Source organism: Molossus molossus, unplaced genomic scaffold, assembly GCF_014108415.1.
Source record: "Molossus molossus isolate mMolMol1 unplaced genomic scaffold, mMolMol1.p scaffold_m16_p_5, whole genome shotgun sequence".
In the NCBI taxonomy this organism is placed as follows: domain Eukaryota; kingdom Metazoa; phylum Chordata; class Mammalia; order Chiroptera; family Molossidae; genus Molossus; species Molossus molossus.
The window spans coordinates 90933064-90954909 of record NW_023425388.1 but is presented as its reverse complement, the minus strand read 5'-3'; the positions used below and the strand labels follow the sequence as shown (position 1 = coordinate 90954909).

Sequence of the window (21846 nt, the reverse complement as noted above, 5' to 3'; positions counted from 1 at the left end):
CCTTTCAGTGTTGTTTCCTAAAAGTTCCTAAAGAACTATTGGTATTTTGGATGGGAAAATTCTTTGTGTAAATTGGTCCCTAGGATTGTTGGATATTAACAACACATCTTCATTAAATTGTAATTTGTTTATATATGTTTCTTTCCTTTTTTTCTTATATAATAGCTCTTTAAGATCAGAAGATACATCTTATTAATCTTTGTATATCTAGGACTTTACTCAGTGCTTAGCACATAACAGAAGTTCAGTAAATAGTTATTGATTATATATTTTCATTTTGTCTTGGACTTTCTAGAGTCTGTCTTAACACATATACTTTACTGAAATCCTTAGGGTTGGGAACCATATGTCTTTGTTCCCCTGGTTCTTGTATGGTACCTGATCTATTTATATAATAGGCCCTCAATAAACGATTACAAGCATGGACGAATGGATATATATATAGAAGGAGAAAAGGGAGGATGGATGTAAGGACAGCAGTTTCAGCTATCTTGCAGTCTGGTTGTGTAGAAGTGAGCCACTAGATGTGTTGTGCTTAGTGCTAAGGATACAAAGACAGGCCCCAGCTACTGGGAATGTATAGGCTATTGTGAAGACCAGAAAGAAGACAGGATTTATGATAGAGGGTGTAAGTGATACCGGAAGTAGGAAGGAATCATCAGAGAAGGATTTAGGAGAAGATTGTAACCTGAATATTTGGTCTTGAGTCTTGAAGTACAGAATCACAAGTGGGGACCAGAGGAAAGTATAGAGAAGTGGCGTAGGATGTTCCATGTATCAGAAGAAACAGTCTATGAAAGTCCTGAAGACCTGGCTCGAGTTCTGGCTCTGCCTACCATGTAACCTTGAAAAAATTACTTAATCTGAATTGGTTTCCTGGGAATATTGCCATCATTTTATCTGTATTTACATTGCTTTCCTGCCTAGAAATGTTCTTCTCCCTTTGTTATAATTTTGTAGTTTTTAAAACTTCACTCCTGTTCATTTCCTCTCTGACACCTTTCTAGACCATAGCCCACCCCTCTCTTCTCTTTACCCTTCTCTTGAATGTCCTCTGTTTTATTTTGGGCTGCTGTAACAGAATGCCATAGACTGGTGCCTTAAGCAGCGAACAGTGATTTCTTATAGTTCTGGACACTGGAAGACTGCAATCGCGGTGCCAGCATGGTCAGATTCTTGGTGATCCTCTTCCTGGGAAGCTGACCACCATCTTCTCACTGTGTCCTCAGGTGGAGGAAAGAGGGGAAACAAGCTCTCTTGTGTCTCTTCTTAGAAGGACACTAATCCCATCATGGAGGCATTATCCTCATAACTTCACCTAAACCTGATCCCCTCCCAAAGGCCCCACCTTCATATATTATCACATTGGAGCATAAGAGTTGTGTGGGGACACAGACATGCTGCCCATAACATCTTCACACTGTCCTCTTTAGACTTTTTCACAGAACATACTGGTTCTTACACTACGCTCATTAATATTCTGTCTCTCTGTATTGTACTGTATTATTTATTTATTTATTTTTAATCCTCACCGGAGGATATTTTCCCTTTGATTTTCAGATAGAGTGGGAGAGAGGGAGGGAGAAAGAGAGAAACATCGGCGTGAGAGAGACACATCAATTGGTTGCCTCCTGCATTACCCCAACCAGGCCAGGGATCAAACTGCAACCAAGGTATGTGCCCTGCCCTTGACTGGAATTGAACCCGTAACTCTTTGGTATGAGGGCTGAAGCTCTAACCACAGAACTAAACTGGCCAGGGCTGCACTGTATTCTTGAGGACAGCAACCCTATTGTATCTGTACATCCGAATGCCTAACAGAATCCTGGTACTGAGTGGGTGTTCTGTACATTTTAGTTCCCTTATCCCTACTCCAGCATAATTCTTTATTTTCACTGATAATGTCCTGAGGCTATCTCTCAAATCCTACTCCAAGACAGCTGCCTATTTTAACTGTGAAAGTCAGTTCTTGCCTGGACTAGATTTCACATTTTGAAAGGTCTAGTGTAATTCTGTTTTTGGAACATCCAGCTGCTTATATTGCTTCTAAACTTGCCCTTTTCTCATTCTAGATAAGGAAGTCTTACAAAATGTGACTTGTCATGTCTCTGTTAACTTTCTAGGGAGCTGTGTGAAGTGCCTTACAATACTTGGTGAAAGGGATGGTGCATTGCAAGTCTATTTCTCAGTAACACCTAAGCCTAGCAGCAAAAGCCTTTCAAATTTATCTTTGCAATAGCACATGTTGAGTGTGGGATAAGACTCTCTAAACCTGTGTTATCCACTAGAGCTTTCTGCAATGATGGAGACGTTCTATATTGGCTCTGTCCAGAAAGATGGGTAACTAGCCACTTACCGCTTCTGAACACTTGAAATGTAGCTAATACAGCCGAGGAACTAACTTTTTAATTTTATTTAATGTTGATTGATTTAAATTTAAAAAGCCTCATGTAGTTTGTGGTCCTGCAGCTGTATACAAAGTCCACTGGAGTAGTGTTTGTTGTAGATTCCAGTGGTGGAGAGAGAATGGGAGAGATAGCATGAAGTGTACATCTTCTCCGTAACCACTGAGACACCAGGTTCTAATACTGTTTTGTAATCTCTCTCTTTCTATTTTTATGCATCTCTGAAAAGCGGCTGTCACTTGCATTTCCAGTCAGTTCTAGAGACTCTTACAAAGATGAATCTTAATAAGGCACAACTTCAGTCACTTAACTATACTGTTGGTCTGCTGAACATTCAAAACATGTAGATAATGAGATCTACTCTTTATATTTGTAAGCTACCCTCACAGATCTTTTTATTTCAATGATAGCTTGAATTCAGTTAATTAAAAAGAGTGGTCCTACCTACTCTTCATAGCTTCTGCTCTTCTTTGGTTCTTTTAAACTGTTCTCTAAGTGTTCCGATTATTTTTACAACTCCACAGAGGTTGTTACGGTCCTTGGAGATGTCTGTGGTATTAAAGGGTTGAAATTTTTGTTTGTAGCTTGGAGAACAAATAATCTTATAGGCAAAAGTTTATTTATTCATTCTATAGATACTTATTAAGTACCTGTTATATGGCAGGCATTATTCAGGAGTGGGGTTTATATTAAAGAAAACATTTGAACAAAAACACAGAAATTCCTATCTGCTTGGGATGTAAATTCTAGTTGGGTATTTTATAGTATCCACCCTTCCCCCAAATCAGTATGCTCAGATGTAATGCTCATTGGGTAAGGAAATAATAAACATTATATTTCAACATTCCATTCTACATATTCAAGTATGATACTTTATATGTTATTTAAGTTGTGAAGTGAAATTATTATTAAAGTCTAAAAATTTTCTTTTATATCATTCAAAACAGAGTATCCTGAAGATGTAGCTCCTACTGTTGGATTTTCCAAAATTGACCTTAGACAAGGAAAGTTTGAAGTCACCATCTTTGACTTGGGAGGTGGAAAAAGAATTCGGGGAATCTGGAAGAATTACTATGCTGAGTCCTATGGGGTAATATTTGTTGTGGATTCCAGTGATGAAGAGAGAATGGAAGAGACAAAAGAGACAATGTCAGAAGTGCTGAGACATCCTAGGATATCGGGAAAGCCTATATTGGTGTAAGTAACGTTGGTGTCATTGTAAGCGTAGAGGCAGTGGCATTGGCCAATAAAGAAATAAATTTACCTAAGTTATAAAATACTAAATAAGCTAAAATAGTCATGCCCTAGTATAATAAAATGTATGTTAATTAGCTGGGAGTTAATACACTGAAGCCTTCTTATAATCTTATCTGTTAGGGATTAAGGGTTGAGGCTATATTATAAAGAAGCCTTATAGTTAGAGCTCCTGGGTATTCAAATCTAAACTCTTTGTTTTATTTGATAATTTACTTTTTATCAAATTGTGCATTTTGAAATGGTTTATTCACAAAGGTCTAGAATGTTTTTCAAATATTTACTCCTTTAATAACTAATTTATGTTTTGCCTTTGTCCTTTTTTTCTTGAAGAGTATTCTTGTTGAAAAATTATTAAAATGGTTTATGCTTTTTACGCCACATTGATTTCTCAGTTTTATTTCTATATTTTCAAATTAAACATGTGATCTGTCACTTAGTCACATGCTTACATAATTTTGTCCAGCTGTCTAAACCTTTTTAAAAAAATGACAAAGGCCTTGGCCTGTTTGGCTCAGTGATTAGAGCATCGTCCCTCAGACCAGTGAGTTGTGGGTTTGATTCCGGTCAAGGGCACGTTTGGTTGTGGTTTGTCCCGGGTCCTGGTTGGATCTTACTGGAGGCAACCAGCTGATGTATCTCTCTCACGTGATGTTTCTGTCTCTCTACCCCACCCCCCCCAACTCTATTTGAAGATAATGGACTAAAACAAAAAAACTGACAAAGGACTTTTGCTTTACTTGCCCTCGTAGCATTTCTTCATAGTAAACACCAGATGGTGCTTTAACTGCAAGATATAGTAAAGTGAAAGTAGTATAAATTGCTCTTAAAATTGTAGTAAGCTGAATGTGTGCCTTTGCCTTCTTATGCATTTGCCCTCGTTCTTCTGATTCATTACTAAGGGATAAAAACTGGAGAACGTGGTTTAAATGAGAAATTGTAAGTAGAGTTTCCCAGTGGTTCTCAATAGCAAATGGATTTTTTTTCAGGGTTTCTTATTCTTTTTTTTTTTATTACTTAGTTTTGTTACAGATGTTTCTCCTTTTTTTCCCCATTGATACCCTCCTCCCCACTCCACCCCCCACCCCATCCCCAGCTTTGTTGTTCGTATCCATCGGTTATGCATACCATAATTTCTGTGGTTTATCTCTCCCCCCCGACCCCCTTCTTCTGAGAGTTGTGAGTCTGCACCAACTTCCATGTCTCTGGGTCTACCCTATTCCTCAGACTGTTATGTTCATTATATTCCACAAATAAGTGAGATCATATGATACTTGTCTTTCTCTGTTTGGCTTGTTTCGCTTAGGATAATACTTTCCAGGTCCCTCCAAGTCGTCTCAAAAGATAAGAGATCTTTCTTTCTTACAGCTGCATAGTACTCCATTGTGTATATGTACCACTATTTTTTTTATCCATTTGTCTACTGATGGACATTTGGGCTGTTTCCAGATCTTAGCTATTGTAAATAGTGCTGCTATGAAATGGGGGTACATATATTCTTTCTAATTGGTGTTTCAGGCTTCTTAGGGTATATTCCTAGAAGTGGCAAAAGAAATAAGCATCAAAATGGAAAGGGAACCCACTGTATGGGAGAGCATAATTGCCAATGATATATCAGATAAGGGATTAATTTCCAAAATATATAGAGTGCTCATACAACTCAACAAAAGGAAGACAAAGAACCCAATTAAAAAAATGGGCAGAGGAGCTAAATAGACACCTCTTCAAACAGTACATACAAATGGCCAAGAGATATATGAGGAAATACTCAACATCACTAATCATCAGACAGATGCAAATTAAAACAACAATGAGGTATCACCTCACACTTGTCAGAATGGCCGCTATCAATAAATCATCAAACAACAAGTGCTGGTGAGGGTGTGGAGAAAAGGGGACTCTAGTACACTGCTGGTGGGAATGCAGACTGGTGCAGCCACTATGGAAAACACTATGGTGTTTCCTCAAAAAATTAAAAATTGAATTGCCATTTGACCCAGCAAATGAAAATTTTTAAATGAGGCAGTTTGGAAACTCTAATTACAAAAAGTGAAACTTTATTGCATCATTTATTGGTAAAGCTTATATTTTTTAAAATTATGTTTATATTGATTTTTTTTTTAATTTTTATTTTTTTTTATTTTTTTTTTATCCTCACCCGAGGATATTTTTCCATTTTTTGTACAGATAGAGTGGGAGGGAGAGAGAGGAAGGGAGAGAGAGAGAAACATCGACGTGAAAGGGACACATCGAGTGGCTGCCACCCGCACGACCAACCAGGGCCGGGGACAAACTGCAACCGAAGTACGTGCCCTTAGCGGGAACCGAACCCGGGTCTCTCCGGACCGCAGGCCAATGCTCTAACCGCTGAGCCAAACTGGCCAGGGCTGATTTTTTTTTTTAGAGAGAGAGGAATGGAGAGAGAGAAAGAGATAGAAACATCAATGTGAGAGAGAAACATCAGTCGGCTGCTTCCTGCACAGCCCCTACTGGGAATCGACCCCACAACCCAGGCATGTGCCCCAATCAGGAATTGAACCTGGATCTCTCACTCCATGGGATGACACTCAAACCACTGACCCACACAGGCCAGGCGATACACTGTTTAATTTTGTATACATTTAACTAGATAGAGAAAATATTTGATTTATATAATTATCACCTTTTTGAATCTAAAGATAACTTTAATAGACATATATACGAAGAATGAAATTTGTTGAACCCCATAGGCTAAATTAGTCTCTACAAATGTTTAAGCTAAAAATCGGTGATTTCTGAAGTAAAAAATATTAATGAGTGATACTCATTTATAAAGTAATTGTGTATGATTTTTAAATCTAATAGTCCTTTATTTAATTTATTCTTTCATGTATTTATTTATTCATGTATTAATGTGTTAATTCAGCAAATATTTATTGAGCATCCACTGTGTGCCAGGGATTATTACGGTGATGAAGACACATTTGGGAACAAAAACAATAAAAATCCATGTATGACCTCAGGAATTTATATTCCAGGGTGTGAGACACACTGAATGCAATAAATTATGTCATACATTAGGTGATAAGTATATTGAAAACAAAGCAGGCAAAAGAATACTGGGAATCTTGTGGTGTGGTGGTGACAGAGGCATGTTAGTCTTGTGGTCAGGACAAACACAGTGGATGTGATTGAGAGGATGCACTTGAGGGGAGAGGCAGTCACACAGATGGAGGTGGGAAAGCCTGAGGCAGGGGCTTGCAGTCTTGAGTGACTACAGTGATTTCTGTGTAATCAGATGACTGTCAGCACAAGGTCTGCTGTCCATTCCAGTCTGCCATCTAGTGAATTTCTGGAATAGAAAGAGAAAATCCACAACTAGGGTGATTGCCTCACCATTATAATTTCATAGTGAGGTCTTGCAAAGATATGATAATTGGTATAATGTGTTATGAAATATGGTTTGCCATTTGACCAATTTTTCTCAAATGAGTTTTACAACCATAGAATTTTTATTAAGAATGGTAAATTGCTTTTTGAAATGAATGTGCTTCAAAAATATGCAAGAAAATATACTCTTAAGAAATTTAGAAGATACAGGAAAGAATGGGTTTTAAAAAAATGACTTACCATGAAGAGTGAACCACTTCTGTTTTCATGACTTTCCTGTGTATAATTTTGTAAAAATATCATATATGCAGTATTAATATAATATATAAATTTTGTGTCCCACTCTTTTTTTATCCTCACCCGAGGACATTTTTCCATTTTTTGTTCAGATAGAGCGGGAGGGAGAGAGAGGAAGAGAGAGAGAGAGAAACATCGATGTGAAAGGGACACATCGAGTGGTTGCCACCCGCACGACCAACCAGGGCCGGGGACAAACTGCAACCGAGGTACATGCCCTTAGTGGGAACCGAACCTGGGTCTCTCTGTACCGCAGGCCGATGCTCCAACCACTGAACCAAACCGGCCAGGGCCCCACTCTTTTTAATGTTTATATTCCTCTTGAATATCTTCCCAAACCCAGTATTTGAAAGTTCTTCTACTTGCTTCTTCCTTTTAATGTTACTGTCTGAATATTGTTCAAATCTACCTACTCTCCATTCCCTTTGATATTACCTCCTCTCACTCCTTCTTCACCCCCACCTCCTCTCATCCCCTCTTCACCCCCACCTCCTCTCTTTCCCTCTTCACCCCACCTCCTCTCTTTCCCTCTTCACCCCATCTCCTCTCATCTCCTCTTCACCCCCACCTCCTCTCTTTCCCTCTTCACCCCACCTCCTCTCTTTCCCTCTTCACCCCACCTCCTTTCACTCCTTCTTCACCCCCACCTCCTCTCATCCCCTCTGCACCCCACCTCCTCTCATCCCCTCTTTGCTTCCCCATGTCACTGAGTGCAGTGGTCTCCTGACCAGTCCCCCCACCAGCAGTCTCACCTATCCTCCAATGTCCTCTACATTCTCAGCAGGAACTCTTTTCATTATTTGATGCCTTTAATTTTATTTATTTATTTGTTTGTTAATCACTAATCTTCACCCAAGGATATTTTTTTCCGTTGATTTTTAGAGAGTGTGGAAAGAGGGAGAGAGAGAGTAAAACATCGATGTTAGAGAGACACATTGATTGGTTGCCTCCTGCGCTTGCCCCAACCAGGGCCAGGGATTGCACTGCAATTTAGGTACGTGCCCTTGAACGAGAATCAAACCTGAGACCTTCCGTATGTCGGCCGACCATCTAATCACTGAGCCACACTGGCCAGGGCTAGTTGATGTTTTCTAAATTACAAAACTGGTACATGCTTTAACAAGTGATATAAAGCAAAGTATAAAAAATATGAGCATTCTTTTTTTTTAAATGCAAATTTGCTCATTTTGCTACTCCTCTGCATAAAGATCTGTAGGTTGCCTTCATAACTCCATGCAGCTAGGAAATTCTGTTTTTTTGTTGTTGTTTTTTCTCTCCCGAGGACATTTTTCCATTTTTTTGTTCAGATAGAATGGGAGGAAGAGAGAGGAAGGGAGAGAGAAACATCGACGTGAAAAGGACACATCGAGTGGCTGCCACCCGCACGATCAACCAGGGCCAGAGACAAACTGCAACTGAGGTATGTGCCCTCAGCGGGAACCAAACCTGGGTCTCTGGGGACTGCAGGCCGACGCTCTAACCACTGAACCAAACCGGCCAGGGCGGAAATTCTGTTCTTTAACTGATATAACTCTAGCACCTAACAGGTATGGCACTGAAAAGTCTGCTGGATAATAGGTGGAAAGGGCCTCCAGCAGAACCATACTAAGCTCAGTGCTAGGGGCTGGTGGGCTGTGGAGAAGTATGGGGAGGACACCTGACTTAGGAGGCCGTCTGTGGATCTCCTTGTTATACACACCTGCTTCCTTCCTGCCCATAGACATCTGGACCTCTCAACTGTAGAATCCAATCACAGCATCTAATTTCTTTTGTTCACCCCTGTCTCAGCCTACACTAGTTGATTTAGGTCCCACAAAACCTCTTAGAACTCACTTAAACACCTAGATAATTTTCTTTTCCCACCTTCTAATGAGCACCTAGAGAACAACCACAGACCTCTGAAAACAGAGAACTATTAAAGGCCTCAGTCATTCAACAGAAGGAAATAAACCTGAAGAATTAGAATATTTTCCATAATCACAAAATTACAAATTGATAGAGCTAGATTCATTCATATTATGGGAAGCAGAGGAGATGACCACGGTAGCAGGTCCTGGACAGTCCACCTTTGTCTGACTTGCTCCTGCACAGGAATCTGACAGCATATGTCATTACTAATGAAGCCTCAGCCAAATTTCACTTTGTCATAGGCTTGAGGGTTCTCTTGAAAGGTCAGAGTCATGCAACATCACTAGACTTCTGTGTTTTATTAGCTCAAAAGTTATGTTTTGTTGATAATGATTGAATGCCTCTTCTATAATAAAAGTAGCTGTAAAATACCTTGAAAGTCTTCCTTCTTCTCTCATATCTATTACAGAGATTAACTTTTGCCTGTATTCTGACTTATTAAGGTGTGAATTATGTTACCCACCCCTATGCCCCCTACACTCGTAATTAACCATTTATAACTTAATTTTAAACCTAAAACTAGGTAATCTTGACAGATAAGACCTTTTCAAGAGAAAAAGTAAACAAATCTGTGCAGTTTTCAGTAGCACAAATGATCAGTAATCCCAAGTTTGACGCTCATCCACCATAGAAATTTTCTGTTAATACAGCAAGGCACTGTATGTCGATGGCTGATGGGAAGAACTGAGCTGGGAGCTATTTTAAATATCTGAACCTATTGAGTTTTCAGTAGTGCAGGCGTCATAAGAAGGCACATGCTCCTTCTATAGCTCCTCTCTCTAGTGTAGTCTTGAAAGCCTCAGAGAAATAGTAAATCACTTTCTTTTTTCTATGGTGGAATCTCCTAATATTTATCATTGGAATGTCTCTGGAGATCCACAGGCTGAGATTTCCTCCAGGATAATAACAATGCTCCTTGTGTTCACACACTTGAACTCTTGGGATGGCGCCACTTCCTCATTACATCCTGTCTGCTTTTCTGTGGAGTCATATGACCTAATTGAACTTTTGGTCAAATCTCACAAATTGGATGCTTCACAATAAAAGTGATAAATACAGAGGAGTTTCACTAGGGAAGGAAACATAGTATCTCTGATATGATCTTACTAGATGTTTTGAACATTTCAATTAAGAAAAATACTTTTTTCCCCACATTTAAAATTCATTTATTAAATGCCCATGTTTTTGCATTCAGGAGATGTCAGAGGGGCCTGAGTCCTTGTTCCAGAGGCAGATAGAGGACACCACATGAATATCTAAAAAAAGTTTTTTGATCTCGAGGTCTTTGTGCCTTGGGGGGCCTCCCAGGACCCTGTGAAATCACACACACAATTCTGAGTGAATGTGCGTTTTTCTCAAGAGCAGATTGTAGCTCTCATCAAACTCTGAAAGGATTTCATGACCAAAAAAGTTAAAAACCATGACATTGAGTTTGCATATTAGGGCAAACAATAACTAAGCTTTTATTACTTCTACAATATAGGATTTTTGTCTCCAACCTTTACATGCCTGCTTGACTCACCTTCCTTCTAGATAATATTACAGGCAAATGTTAATTTGCAAGTATGTTTTTTTTTCTTTTTTAAAATCATATTCTTTATTATATGTACCCAGGAGAAGTTAACTAGGTTATGATTTTCCCAGTACTCTCATTAGAATTTGAGTCAGATGTATTTTTACTAAGTTAGACCTTTAAATAATAAATAGAAGAACCTGGGGTTTTTTTAGAGTGCTGGAAACCCAGAAATATGGAAGTGTGGATTACCTATGTCACTGAATCACTCGGTCTTTAGATATAGTGGTGAGTCCCCTAATTTTGCTAGTTTTACCATCTGAAAACCCCACTCACTGTATTTATAGGGTCCATTGGCTTAAGATTTCTCTTCTTTCAGTGGAACTTTACCAAGCCGTCATGTTCATAAACCTTATTTATTCTGTTGACTTACCTCCAGAATTTCTTTGTGAGAGCTTCCTTTGTCTCTAAGGTTATCCACCTTCACTCCTACAACTGTAGTTTGCCCTAAACCCTCTCGGCTGGTTGATATCCTTGGTAATTTGTGCACAAGCAGTCTGCAGAGGTTCCCACCCTTCCCCTCCCACGCCCAACTCACTCTTATTTAACAGCAAGTTAACAAAGAAAACCTGTTGGCAGTGTGGTTAGGCAGCAAGATGTTGTCCAGGGAACAGCTGCATCAGCATCAGCCCAGGCCGCCTGAATTTTAGAGGGTAGGACCAGGAATGCATCTTTTTTCGAGGTTTTTCCAGATCATTCTGCTGCACAGCAAAAAATGAAAACTATTGGAATAAGGGAAAGTGGGCTTTGGAGTCAGTCCTTGGATAGCTTACTTAATCTTTCTGAGCTTCTGTGTCTTTATTTGTAAATAAGGTATTTCATGCCTGTGTTGTCTGTGAATTCCAAATAATGTGTTTAAAGCATCTAGTGCAGAGTTTTGCTAGTGTGCTATATATGTGATGGTGGACCTGAATAGTTATTATTGATGATATATTGTGTTCAGATGGAGATGAATTGGGAGATCCAGTTTTGAAGTGTCTCACCATATGAATTTAGGCTACATGAAGCTTTTGATTACAGAAAACAGTATAGTTTATTGGGTAAGAATATGAGTCCAAGTACTCATATTACTTCTATTTTTTATAGTGCATACTTTCAGAACCAGTAGGTTACTAATATTGTGCCTCCAACACTTAAGATTTTTTTCCATAAGGTAGCGATTTTAAGGAAAATTTACTCTGAGTGCCTATTAAGTAAGTGACTAAAATATGCAAAATCTTCAGCAACAATTAGTTAAATTTCATGTTATTTTTGTTGCTTAGGTTAGGATGATACTATGGTTTTAAAATATAACAGTCATATGTGATACATTGCTGTGAAAATTTCTGCATTGGAGTCTTGCTTTAAAAGCACTGTGTATAGGTATAAATGCTAATAAAATTATTATTTTACAAACCCGTCTGGATATAATTTTGCTAACAAATATTACAAAGTACTTAATATTCTCTGTTTTTATGAAACAATTTAGGAACAATTGTAAGTCAATATCAGTAAGGCACTAGAGATAAAAGGATATAGTACAACTTTAGAAGGGACAGAAAAATATGTCTGCCGCCACTGATTAGCTGGAGAGTTTATCATGCATTTTAAATTTATCTTTTTTATAATGTTCCTTAAACATTTTGAAGTTAACATATGTGAAACATCTTTTTCTTCAGTAATGCTTGATAACTGACACAGTGGAAAGCTCTTCAATTTTTTTATATTTTATACATTAAAAATTATAGTGTTAGGAGGTATATGTATATATATTTCTGTTCTACCTTAATCCCACTGTGCTTCCAGTTAAAAATTTTGCCTCATACTTCCTTTAGAAAATAGAAGCTGTCATATAAGAATTCTCATTTTCCCACCACCAAATTGCTCGACTGTCTGCTTTTACTCCTGAACCTCGCCTTTCTTCCTACAGTGTGGAAGAGTTGTTTCTGCTCCTGTCTAAGGCCAGCTTCTCCATCTGTACTCCAGATCCCACCCCTTTCTATTTTCCATGTTCCCGCTTCCGTGTTATGTATGAAGGGTTTCTCTCTCCGGATTTTCCCATTAGCAGAATGTACCCTCTTGTTTCTTATAAGTATTACGGAGTCTTTTAACTCCACATTTCTCTTCAGCTCTTGACTCCTTTGTATAGTCCTCTGTTCGAAATTTCTGTAGTAACTATTGTAGTTTTTCGTATCACATTCTTTCCTCAGGATACCCCATGTGTGCTTCCTTCCCTCCAGTTCCTTGAAACTGCTCTTGTTGGAATCAGCAAGTGATCTCCATGTTCCCAAATCCACCATCACTTTGCTGTTCTTGTTTTACCTAAAACTGACAATTTCCTCAACTTTGTTCTTAAGCACTCTTCTTTTGCATTTTGCAGCACATTTCTTGGTTTTCCTTCTACTTCATTGATGATTTCTTCTCTGTCTCCTTTATTAACCCCTTTTCTTCTTTAAATCTAAGTTTTGGAATACCCCAGGCTCTTTTCTTGGCTTCTATTTTTTTTTTTTATATCTATATACTTTTTAAGTGACTTCATCCTAAAATCATCTGACCTTAAATAACATTTATTTACCCAAATGATCCAAATCTATACTTTTAGCCCTGACATTTCTCAAGAGCTCCTACGGCTATAACTATCTTAGAAACTTCTACTTGGACATTTTATTATCCTCACATCCCTCAGTCAGTACATTTCTGTATTTTCCCATCTCAGTAAATGTCAGTATCATCCAATCAATATCCTATAGTTTTTACCTCTTAAATCTATCACAAGTTAGATAGCTTTTTTTTAAATTAATTTATTTTTGTTACAGATATTTTTCCTTTTTCACCGATTCCCCTCTCCCCCATACCCGCCCAGTCCCCAGCTTTGTTGTCCATGTCCATTGTTCATGCATACATGCATATAAGTTCTGTGGTTTATCTCTCCCCCACCACCGCCTCTTCTGGGGATTGTCAGTCTGTACCCCACTTCCACGTCTTTGGGACTTACCCATTCCTCAGGCTGTTATGTTCCACAAATTATATTCCACAAATAAGTGAGATCATATGATACTTGTCTTTCTCTGTTGGGCTTGTTTCGCCTCGGATAATACTTTCCAGGTCCCTCCATGTCATCTCAAAGAATAAGAGATCTTTCTTTTTTTACAGCTGCATAGTACTCCACTATGTATATGTACCACAGTTTTTTTATCCATTTGTCTACTGATGGACACTTGGGCTGTTTCCAGATCTTAGCTATTGTGAATAGTGCTGCTACAAACATGGGGGTACATATATTCTTTCTGATTGGTGTTTCAGACTTCTTAGGGTATATTCCTAGAAGTGGGATCACTGGGTCAAATGGAATTTGAATTTTTAATATTTTGAAGTACCACCATATTGTTTTCCATAGTGGCTGCACCATTCTGCATTCCCACCAGCAGTGTACTAGAGTCCTCTTTTCTCCACACCCTCACCAACACTTGTTTGATGATTTGTTGATGGTGGCCATTCTGACAGGTGTGAGATGATACCTCATTGTTGTTTTAATTTGCATCTGTCTGATGATTAGTGATGTTGAGCATTTCTTCATCTTTCTCTTAACCATTTGTATGTCCTGTTTGGAGAGGTGTCTATTTAGTTCCTCTGCCCATTTTTTAATTGGGTTCTTTGTCTTTCTTTTGTTGAGTTGTATGAGCATTCTATATATATTGGAAATTAAGCCCTTATCATATATATTTGGCAATCATGCTCTCCCATACAGTGGGTTGCCTTTCCATTTTGATGATTGTATCTTTTACTGTGCAGAAGCTTTTGAGTTTGATGTAGTCTCCTTTGTTTCTGTTGCCTTAGGTGATGTATCAGTGAAAATTCTGCTGCGTATGATGTCTGAAATTTTGTTGCCTACATTTTCTTCTAGGATTTTTATGGATTCATGAGTCACATTTAAATCTTTTATCCATTTTGAGTTTATTCTTGTGTATGGTGTAAGTTGATGGTCTAGTTTCAATTTTCTGCATGTAGCTGTCTAATTTTCCCAACACCATTTATTAAAGAGCTGTCTATAATCCACTGTGTGCTCTTGCCACCTTTGTCAAATATTAATTGAGCAAACTGCCTTGGGTCCATTTCTGGGTTTTCTGTTCTGTTCCACTGATCTATATGCCTGTTCCTATGCCAGTACCAGGCTGTTTTGATTACAGTGGTTTTGTAGTGTAACCTGAAATCTGGTACTGTGATCCCTCCAACTTTGTTCTTTTTCAAAATTGCTGTGGCTATTAGAGGTCTTTTTTGGTTCCATCTGAACTTTTGAAGTATTTGTTCTAGTTCTGTGAAATATGTCATTGGTATTTTGATGGGGATTACATTGAATCTATAGATTGCTTTGGGTAATATGAACATTTTAATGATGTTAATTCTTCCAATCCATGAACAAGGTATGTGCTCCCACTTTTTTATATCTTCCTCTATTACTTTTTTCAATGTCCTGTAGTTTTCTACGAATAGGTCCTTTACTTTTTTGGTTAAGTTTATTCCTAGGCATCTTAACTTTTTTGCTGCAATGGTAAATGGGATTGTTTTTCAGTTTCTCTTTCTGTGAGTTTATCAATGGTGTATAAGAATGCCATCAATTTCTTGATGTTAATTTTGTATCCTGCTACTTTGCCAAATTCATTTATTAAGTTTAATATATTTTTAATGGAGTCTTTGAGATTTTCTGTGTATAATATCATCATGTCATCTGCGAATAATGACAGTTTCACTTCCTCCTTTCCAATTTGGATCCCTTTTATTTTTACTTCCTGTCTGATTGCTGTGGCTAAGACTTCCAGTACTATGATAAATAGGAGTGGCAAAAGTGGGCATCCTTGTCTTGTTCCTGTTCTTAAGGGAAATGCTTTTAATTTTTGCCCATTGGGTATGATGTTGGCTGTAGGTCTTCCATATATGGCCTTTATTATGTCGAGATATCCCTCTATTCCCAGATTGCTGAGCATTTTTATCAGAAATGGGTGTTGGATTTTGTTGAATGCTTATTCAGCATCTCTTGATATGATCATATGATTTTTATCTTTCATTTTGTTTATGTGGAGTATCACATTTATTGATTTGCAAATATTGTACCAGCCTCGCATTCCTGGGATGAATCCCAATTGGTCACGGTGAATAATTTTTTTGACATATTGCTGGATTCAATTGGCTCATATTTTGTTCAGGATTTTGGTATCTATATTTATCAGGGATATTGGTGTGTAGTTTTTGTTCTTTGTAGTGTCTCTTTATGGTTTTGGAATTAGAATTATGCTGGTCTCATAATACGAGTTTGGAAGTCTTCCTTCTTCTTGAATTTTTTGAAATAGTTTGAGGAGAGTGGGTATTAGTTCTTGTTCGATTGTTCGGTAAAATTCCCCCGTGAAGCCGTCCGGACCCGGACTTTTGTTTGGTGGAAGAGTATTGATTACATCTCCAATTTCTTCTGTTGTTATTGGTCTGTTCAAGTTTTCTATCTCTTCCTGGTCCAGTTTTGGGAGACTGTGTGTTTCTAGAAATTTGTCCATTTCGCTTAGATTGTCGAATTTGTTGCCGTATAATTGTTCATAATATTTGCTAATCCTTTGTATTTTGGGGGTGCCTGTTATTATTTCTCCTCTTTCATGCCTGATTTTGTGTATTTGGGTTCTCTTTGTTTCTTGCTGATTCTAGCTAAGGGTCCATCAATCTTGTTTATCTTTTCAAAGCACCAGCTCTTTATCTCATTGATTCTTTGAATTGTATTTTTGCTTTCTATGTCATTTATTTCTGCTCTAAATTTTACTATTTTCTTCCTTCTGCTTGCTCTGCGGTGTTCTTTTTTGTTTTCTTTCTAATTCTCTAAGTTGTGAGGTTAGATAGTCTGTTAGAAATTTTTCTTGCTTCTTGAGGTAGGCCTGTAGTGCTATGACCTTCCCTCTCAGAACTGGTTTCATTGCATCCCATAGATTTTGTGTTGTTGTATGTTCATTTTCATTGGTTTCCAGGAAGTTTTTAATTTCTTCCTTGATCTCTATGGTAACCCATTCATTGTTCAATAACATGCTCTTTAGCCTCCAGGGTTTCAAATGTCTTTGCATGTTCTTGTTGCAATTGATTTCTAGTTTCATGCCATTGTGATCTGAGAAGATGCTTGATATGATTTCAGTCTTCTTGAACTTGTAAAGACTCAGTTTGTGTCCTAACATGTGGTCTATCTTTGAGAATGTCCCCTGTGCACTTGAGAAGAATGTGAATTCTGTAGTTTTGGGGTGTAATTCTCTGTAGATATCTATTAAATCCATTTGATGTAGCGCTTCATCAAATTTATTTAGAGTCTGTGTTTCCTTGTTAATTTTTTGTCTAGAAGATCTATCCAGTGATGTCAGTAGGGTATTGAAGTCCCCTGCTATGATTGTATTGCTGTTAATTTCTCTTTTGAAGTCCTCCTGAAGATTTTTAATATATTTTGGTGCTCTTATATTGGGTGCATATATGTTTACCAAAGTTATATCTTTCTGTTGGATAGATCCTTTCAATATTATGTAGTGGCCTTTTTTGTCTCTATTTATGGTCTTCATTTTGAAATCTACGTTATCAGATATGAGTATTGCTACCCCAGCTTTTTTGTGCTTTCCGTTTGCTTGAAAGATTTTTTCCCATCCCTTCACTTTTAACCTATATGAGTCTTTTGATGTGAGGTGGGTTTCTTGGAAACAACATATGTGTTAGTCATGCTTTTATATCCAGTCAGCTACTCTGTATCTTTTTATGGGAGTATTCAAACCATTCACATTTAAGGTGATAATTGATATGTACTTATTCATTGCGATTTTTGTTTAGTGTGGTTCTATTTTTCTTCCTAGTTCTGCTACTAATTACAGCAGTCCTTTTTGCATATCTTACAGTGCTGGTTTGGTGTTAATGTATTCCCTTAGCCTTTTTTTTTTTTTGGTCTGGGAAGCTCTTTATTTGACCTTCTATTTTGAATGGTAGCCCTGCTGGATAGAGTAGCCTTGGATTCATGACCTTCATTAAAACATGCTATTCCCTTCTGGCCTGTAGTGTTTCTATTGAGAAGTCCACTAAGAGCCTTATGGGATTTTCTTTGTAGGTAACCTGTTTCTTATCTCTTGCTGCCTTTAGGGTTCTCTCTTTGTCTTTAATTTTTGGCATTTTAATTACTGTGTGTCTTGGTGTGGGCCTGTTTGGGTTCTTCCTAGTTGGGGCTCTTTGTGCTTCTTGAACTTGAATGCCTTCTTCCTTCACCAAGTTAGGAAAGTTTTTCGTCACTATTTCTTCATTATATTCTCTAACTCTTGCTCATTTTCTTCCTCTTTGGGGTCTCCTATGATGCGAATATTATTACATTTCCATTTGTCCCACAGTTGTCTTAAGCTGTCTTCCTATTTTTTAATTACTTTTTCCTTTTGGTTTTCTGATTGGTTGATTTTTTGTACCCTGTCTTCTAATTCACTGATCCGGTCCTCAGCTTCCTCTAGTCTGCTGGTTAGTCCTTCTGATGTGTTCTTAATTTCTGCTATGTCATACTTCATTTCCACTTGGCTGGTTTTCAGTGTTTCTATATCTTAACTCATGGTGCTGATGTCCTTACTCATGCTGTTGAGCTTCCTCAATATCATGGTTCTGAACTCTACCTCTTATAATTTGCTTAGCTGCATTTCATTTATCTCATCTTCAATAGAGTTCTCTTTTTCTTTCATTTGGGATTTGTTTCTTTGTTTCACCATTTTGTCTATCTCAGTGGGTTTTGGAGCCTGCCAACTTTTCCCTGTGGGTGTTGGTATTCTGCTGTTTGTGGCTCCCTCTACTGGGTTTGGATGAGCCTGGGTGGGCCCACATTAAACACCACTGCCGAGTCTTACTTCCCTGGGTAGATTTGCAAGCCCAGGAAATGTTCAGTTATCCTCTAGCTTTATCCTGGTGGCTAGTAGTCTCAGTTACTCTGTGCCTTGGAATGTAGCCCTGTTGCTCTGCATAAGAGGATTTCCAGAGGGTGGGATAGATGCTGGTTGTTAATGACCCTCAATTTGTATTTCTTTGCCTCACCTGGGAAAGGCTGAATCTCCAAGGGTGGGGGGCTGCTGCTTTTCCCCACAGCTTGGGGAAGGAGCACACTGGCCACTGTCCTTTGTGGCCGCAATTCAGCAAACACTCTGAGTGCCCTCCAAATTCCAAGTGTCCCCACAGAGTTTCAGCTCAGTCTGCCCTCCCTCTGCCATAGCCCCCAGGTAAGTGGCTTTTTTAGTGCTCTGTCCTGGCTCTCTGGGCTGTGGAGTGGGCTTGGTCTTTATTCCCCAAGGGAGCTGCTCACAGCTAAGACTGCTATTGTCCATGGGCTCTCAGCCTACCACCCTCTCGCCCCTCCGCAGATCCTCCCTGTGTCCCTGTTTATTGGTCCTTTCCTGCTGCTTTTCTGTTGCTTTTTTCCGAGGATTTGTCTTTATTTTATTTGTAATTCCTGTTTGGTCCTGGGAGATTATCTGTGTAGCTTCTATTCACTCCGCCTCCATTTTTCACATCCTCTTGCCTGTCTTGTGTGCAGCTGGCTCACACAGGCCTCTGTGGTGCCCCCACACCCTGCAGGTCCCACAGGTACCAGGATTGCACAGTCCCTTTGGGGACCAGGCTCTATGACTGTGTTATGGGCTGCTGGCTCGCACAGGCCTCTCTGGACCTTCAGCACCCCGCAGGTCCCTAGGGTAACTGGATTGCACAGTCCCTGCTGGGTCGCACAGGCCTCTCTGGTGCTACAGCACCCTGCAGTTCCCAAGGGTGGGCAGCTGGATTGCACCAGTCTCTCTAGGGCTCTGGCTTCCCACTGCACTTGTGAGCTACTGGACCGCTCAGGCCTCTGCTGGCGGCTGGGGAGTGCTGCTGCCCAGTGGAGCTCAGCTCCTGCTCCGCTTTTGCTGTAGTTTTTAGGGATGGGTGTCAGCTGCTGGTCTATGTTTCTGTTGCCTGGGGATGGATGTTTGCTCCCCAGCCTCTGTTGCTGGGGGTATATCTCAACTCTGATCGGGCTGCTACTATGGGGGATGGTGCTGGGCTCCCGGCTGTCTGCGTCTTCTGTGACCAGCACCTTGGGAGCTCCACTACTGTGCACTGGTCTGTGTTGACACAGAGTGTCCACTGGTCTGATGGTGCCAGGTGAGCTGGTGGGCTCAGGTTGCTGGGCCCTAGCCACTCCCACTGCCTCCTCCCAGGGAAGACTCAAGATCTTCCAAAATGGTGGGACCTCTCCAGGGTGCAGGGAGAAAGGCCCTGAAGGGCTGCTTACCGAGGTACCTGGCTGCTCCCATCCAGGAACCTTCTGCTCCATGTCTCTGCACTGCATGGGTTTGGTCGTCCACCTTCCTGTGTCCACTCACGCTCTCTCACACACTCGCTCACTCTCTCACACACTCACCCTCCCTCAGGTCCTGCCAGCTGCCATCTTCCTCCCCTTTTTTAAAAAAATCACTGCTGTTTAGTATATAGTAGTTAAGAGCTGATTGTAGAATCATACTGCCTGGGTTCAATCCTCATTCTCTAGACACAGTTTCTGTGACCTGGGCCAGGTTGCTTAACCTTGCTGTATATCCCAGTGTTCTTGTTGGTGAACTTGTAAAATTATTAGAACTTTGCTGGAATGTAGCAAGTATTTCATTAATCTTGAGTATGAGTACTGCTGCTACAACCATCTCCACCTCCATTCCCATCCTAGTCCGAGCCTTCATCATCGCTTACTGGGAGGACTTCATTAACCTGATTGTCTTCTATACCTGTATGCTTATCTTCCACATACCTGCCCCAAATCCATTCTAACCCACTCTGCATATAGTAGACAGAATGATTTTTCTCACATATAAATTATATAACATTATTCAGAGGCCAAAATATATAACATTATTCAGAGGGAGCTTTCCATGGATTATACTTGCTGTAAACGTCAGACTTAATGGCTTACAAGAGCTTCACTCTAGCCACTGCTGATCTTAATTAATTTTATGTCTTCCCTCACTGCTCTTTTGCCACTATAATATAGCTGTACTATTCATTTTTCTTTGAACAGAATAAGTTGCACCCTCCTCAGGGTCTTTCTACTGTTTGTATCCTTTGCCTGGAATATACCATCCCTTGTCCTCATCATTTAGATTTTCACTTAATATTACTTTTTAGAGAGGCCTTCATTGACGGACCAACAGAAGCCACCCTGATAGCCTCTGTCTCATTATATCCTCATTTTAAGTCTGCCAAGAACTTAACATGGTTGGATATTTATATTTGTTTGTTATCTGTTTTCTTTACTAAAATGTGAGTTACAATCTTTTATCTCTTTTTTGAGTTCCAACTATATCCCTAGCCCATAGTATAGTGCCTGGCTTTACAAAATAGTGATGAAGAAACTTTCAAGAATACAGTTACCTTTATTTTTTACTTTATTTGCCAACTCTCCTGATCTGTATGTCCTAAATGGACCCAAGTTCAGGAAAACAATACCTTAATTTACCTTCTTAAGCCTTAAACTAGATTTAGCTCCTCGTTAGCAACCAGAGTCTTCATCAAGTACACAGTGGGATTTTATCAGGATTTCTTTACTACTGAGTTTTCTGCTATATCTGAGCATAAAAGATTTGATACAGCTTCCGGTTTACTTTTGCTTGAATGTAGCACCCTTTGAGATCTTACTTTATACAATTCTTAACTACCAAAATATTCTCAAATGCACCAAAAAATTGTTGAAGTACTTGTCACTTATTGACATTTGTCTTTTGAAGTTAGCATTGGAAATTACAAAAATATTTAATAGAGCTTCATACCTGATTCGAAACTCAAGATCACTCACCTCATTTTCAACAGCTAAGCATGCTGTTTTTAGTTTAGTAAATGACAACTTTTCATGTCACTGGCTTCAGATGCTTATGTAATTCTAGTGGGTAAGGGCTGAAGTGGAGGATTGTCACTTAATAGTGATGAAAGGTATGTGAATGAACCCGTGAAATGAAGAAAAACAAGACACTGAAATACTGGGCATCCTTCATTCTAAAGCTGGAGAAATTTCTA

The 21846-nt window shown here is 39.1% G+C and overlaps 1 protein-coding gene across 2 annotated transcripts in view; it reads left to right on the top strand.

Annotated features, from left to right (window-relative positions):
• The window catches only part of ARL13B (ADP ribosylation factor like GTPase 13B), a 93638-nt gene that overhangs the window by 22681 nt on the left and 49111 nt on the right, over positions 1 to 21846 (top strand). For both annotated transcript variants that reach the window (XM_036243534.1, XM_036243535.1), the window contains exon 3: positions 3353 to 3602. In XM_036243534.1, the coding sequence (XP_036099427.1) occupies positions 3353 to 3602 (250 nt within the window). The remainder of the gene's footprint in view (positions 1 to 3352; positions 3603 to 21846) is intronic.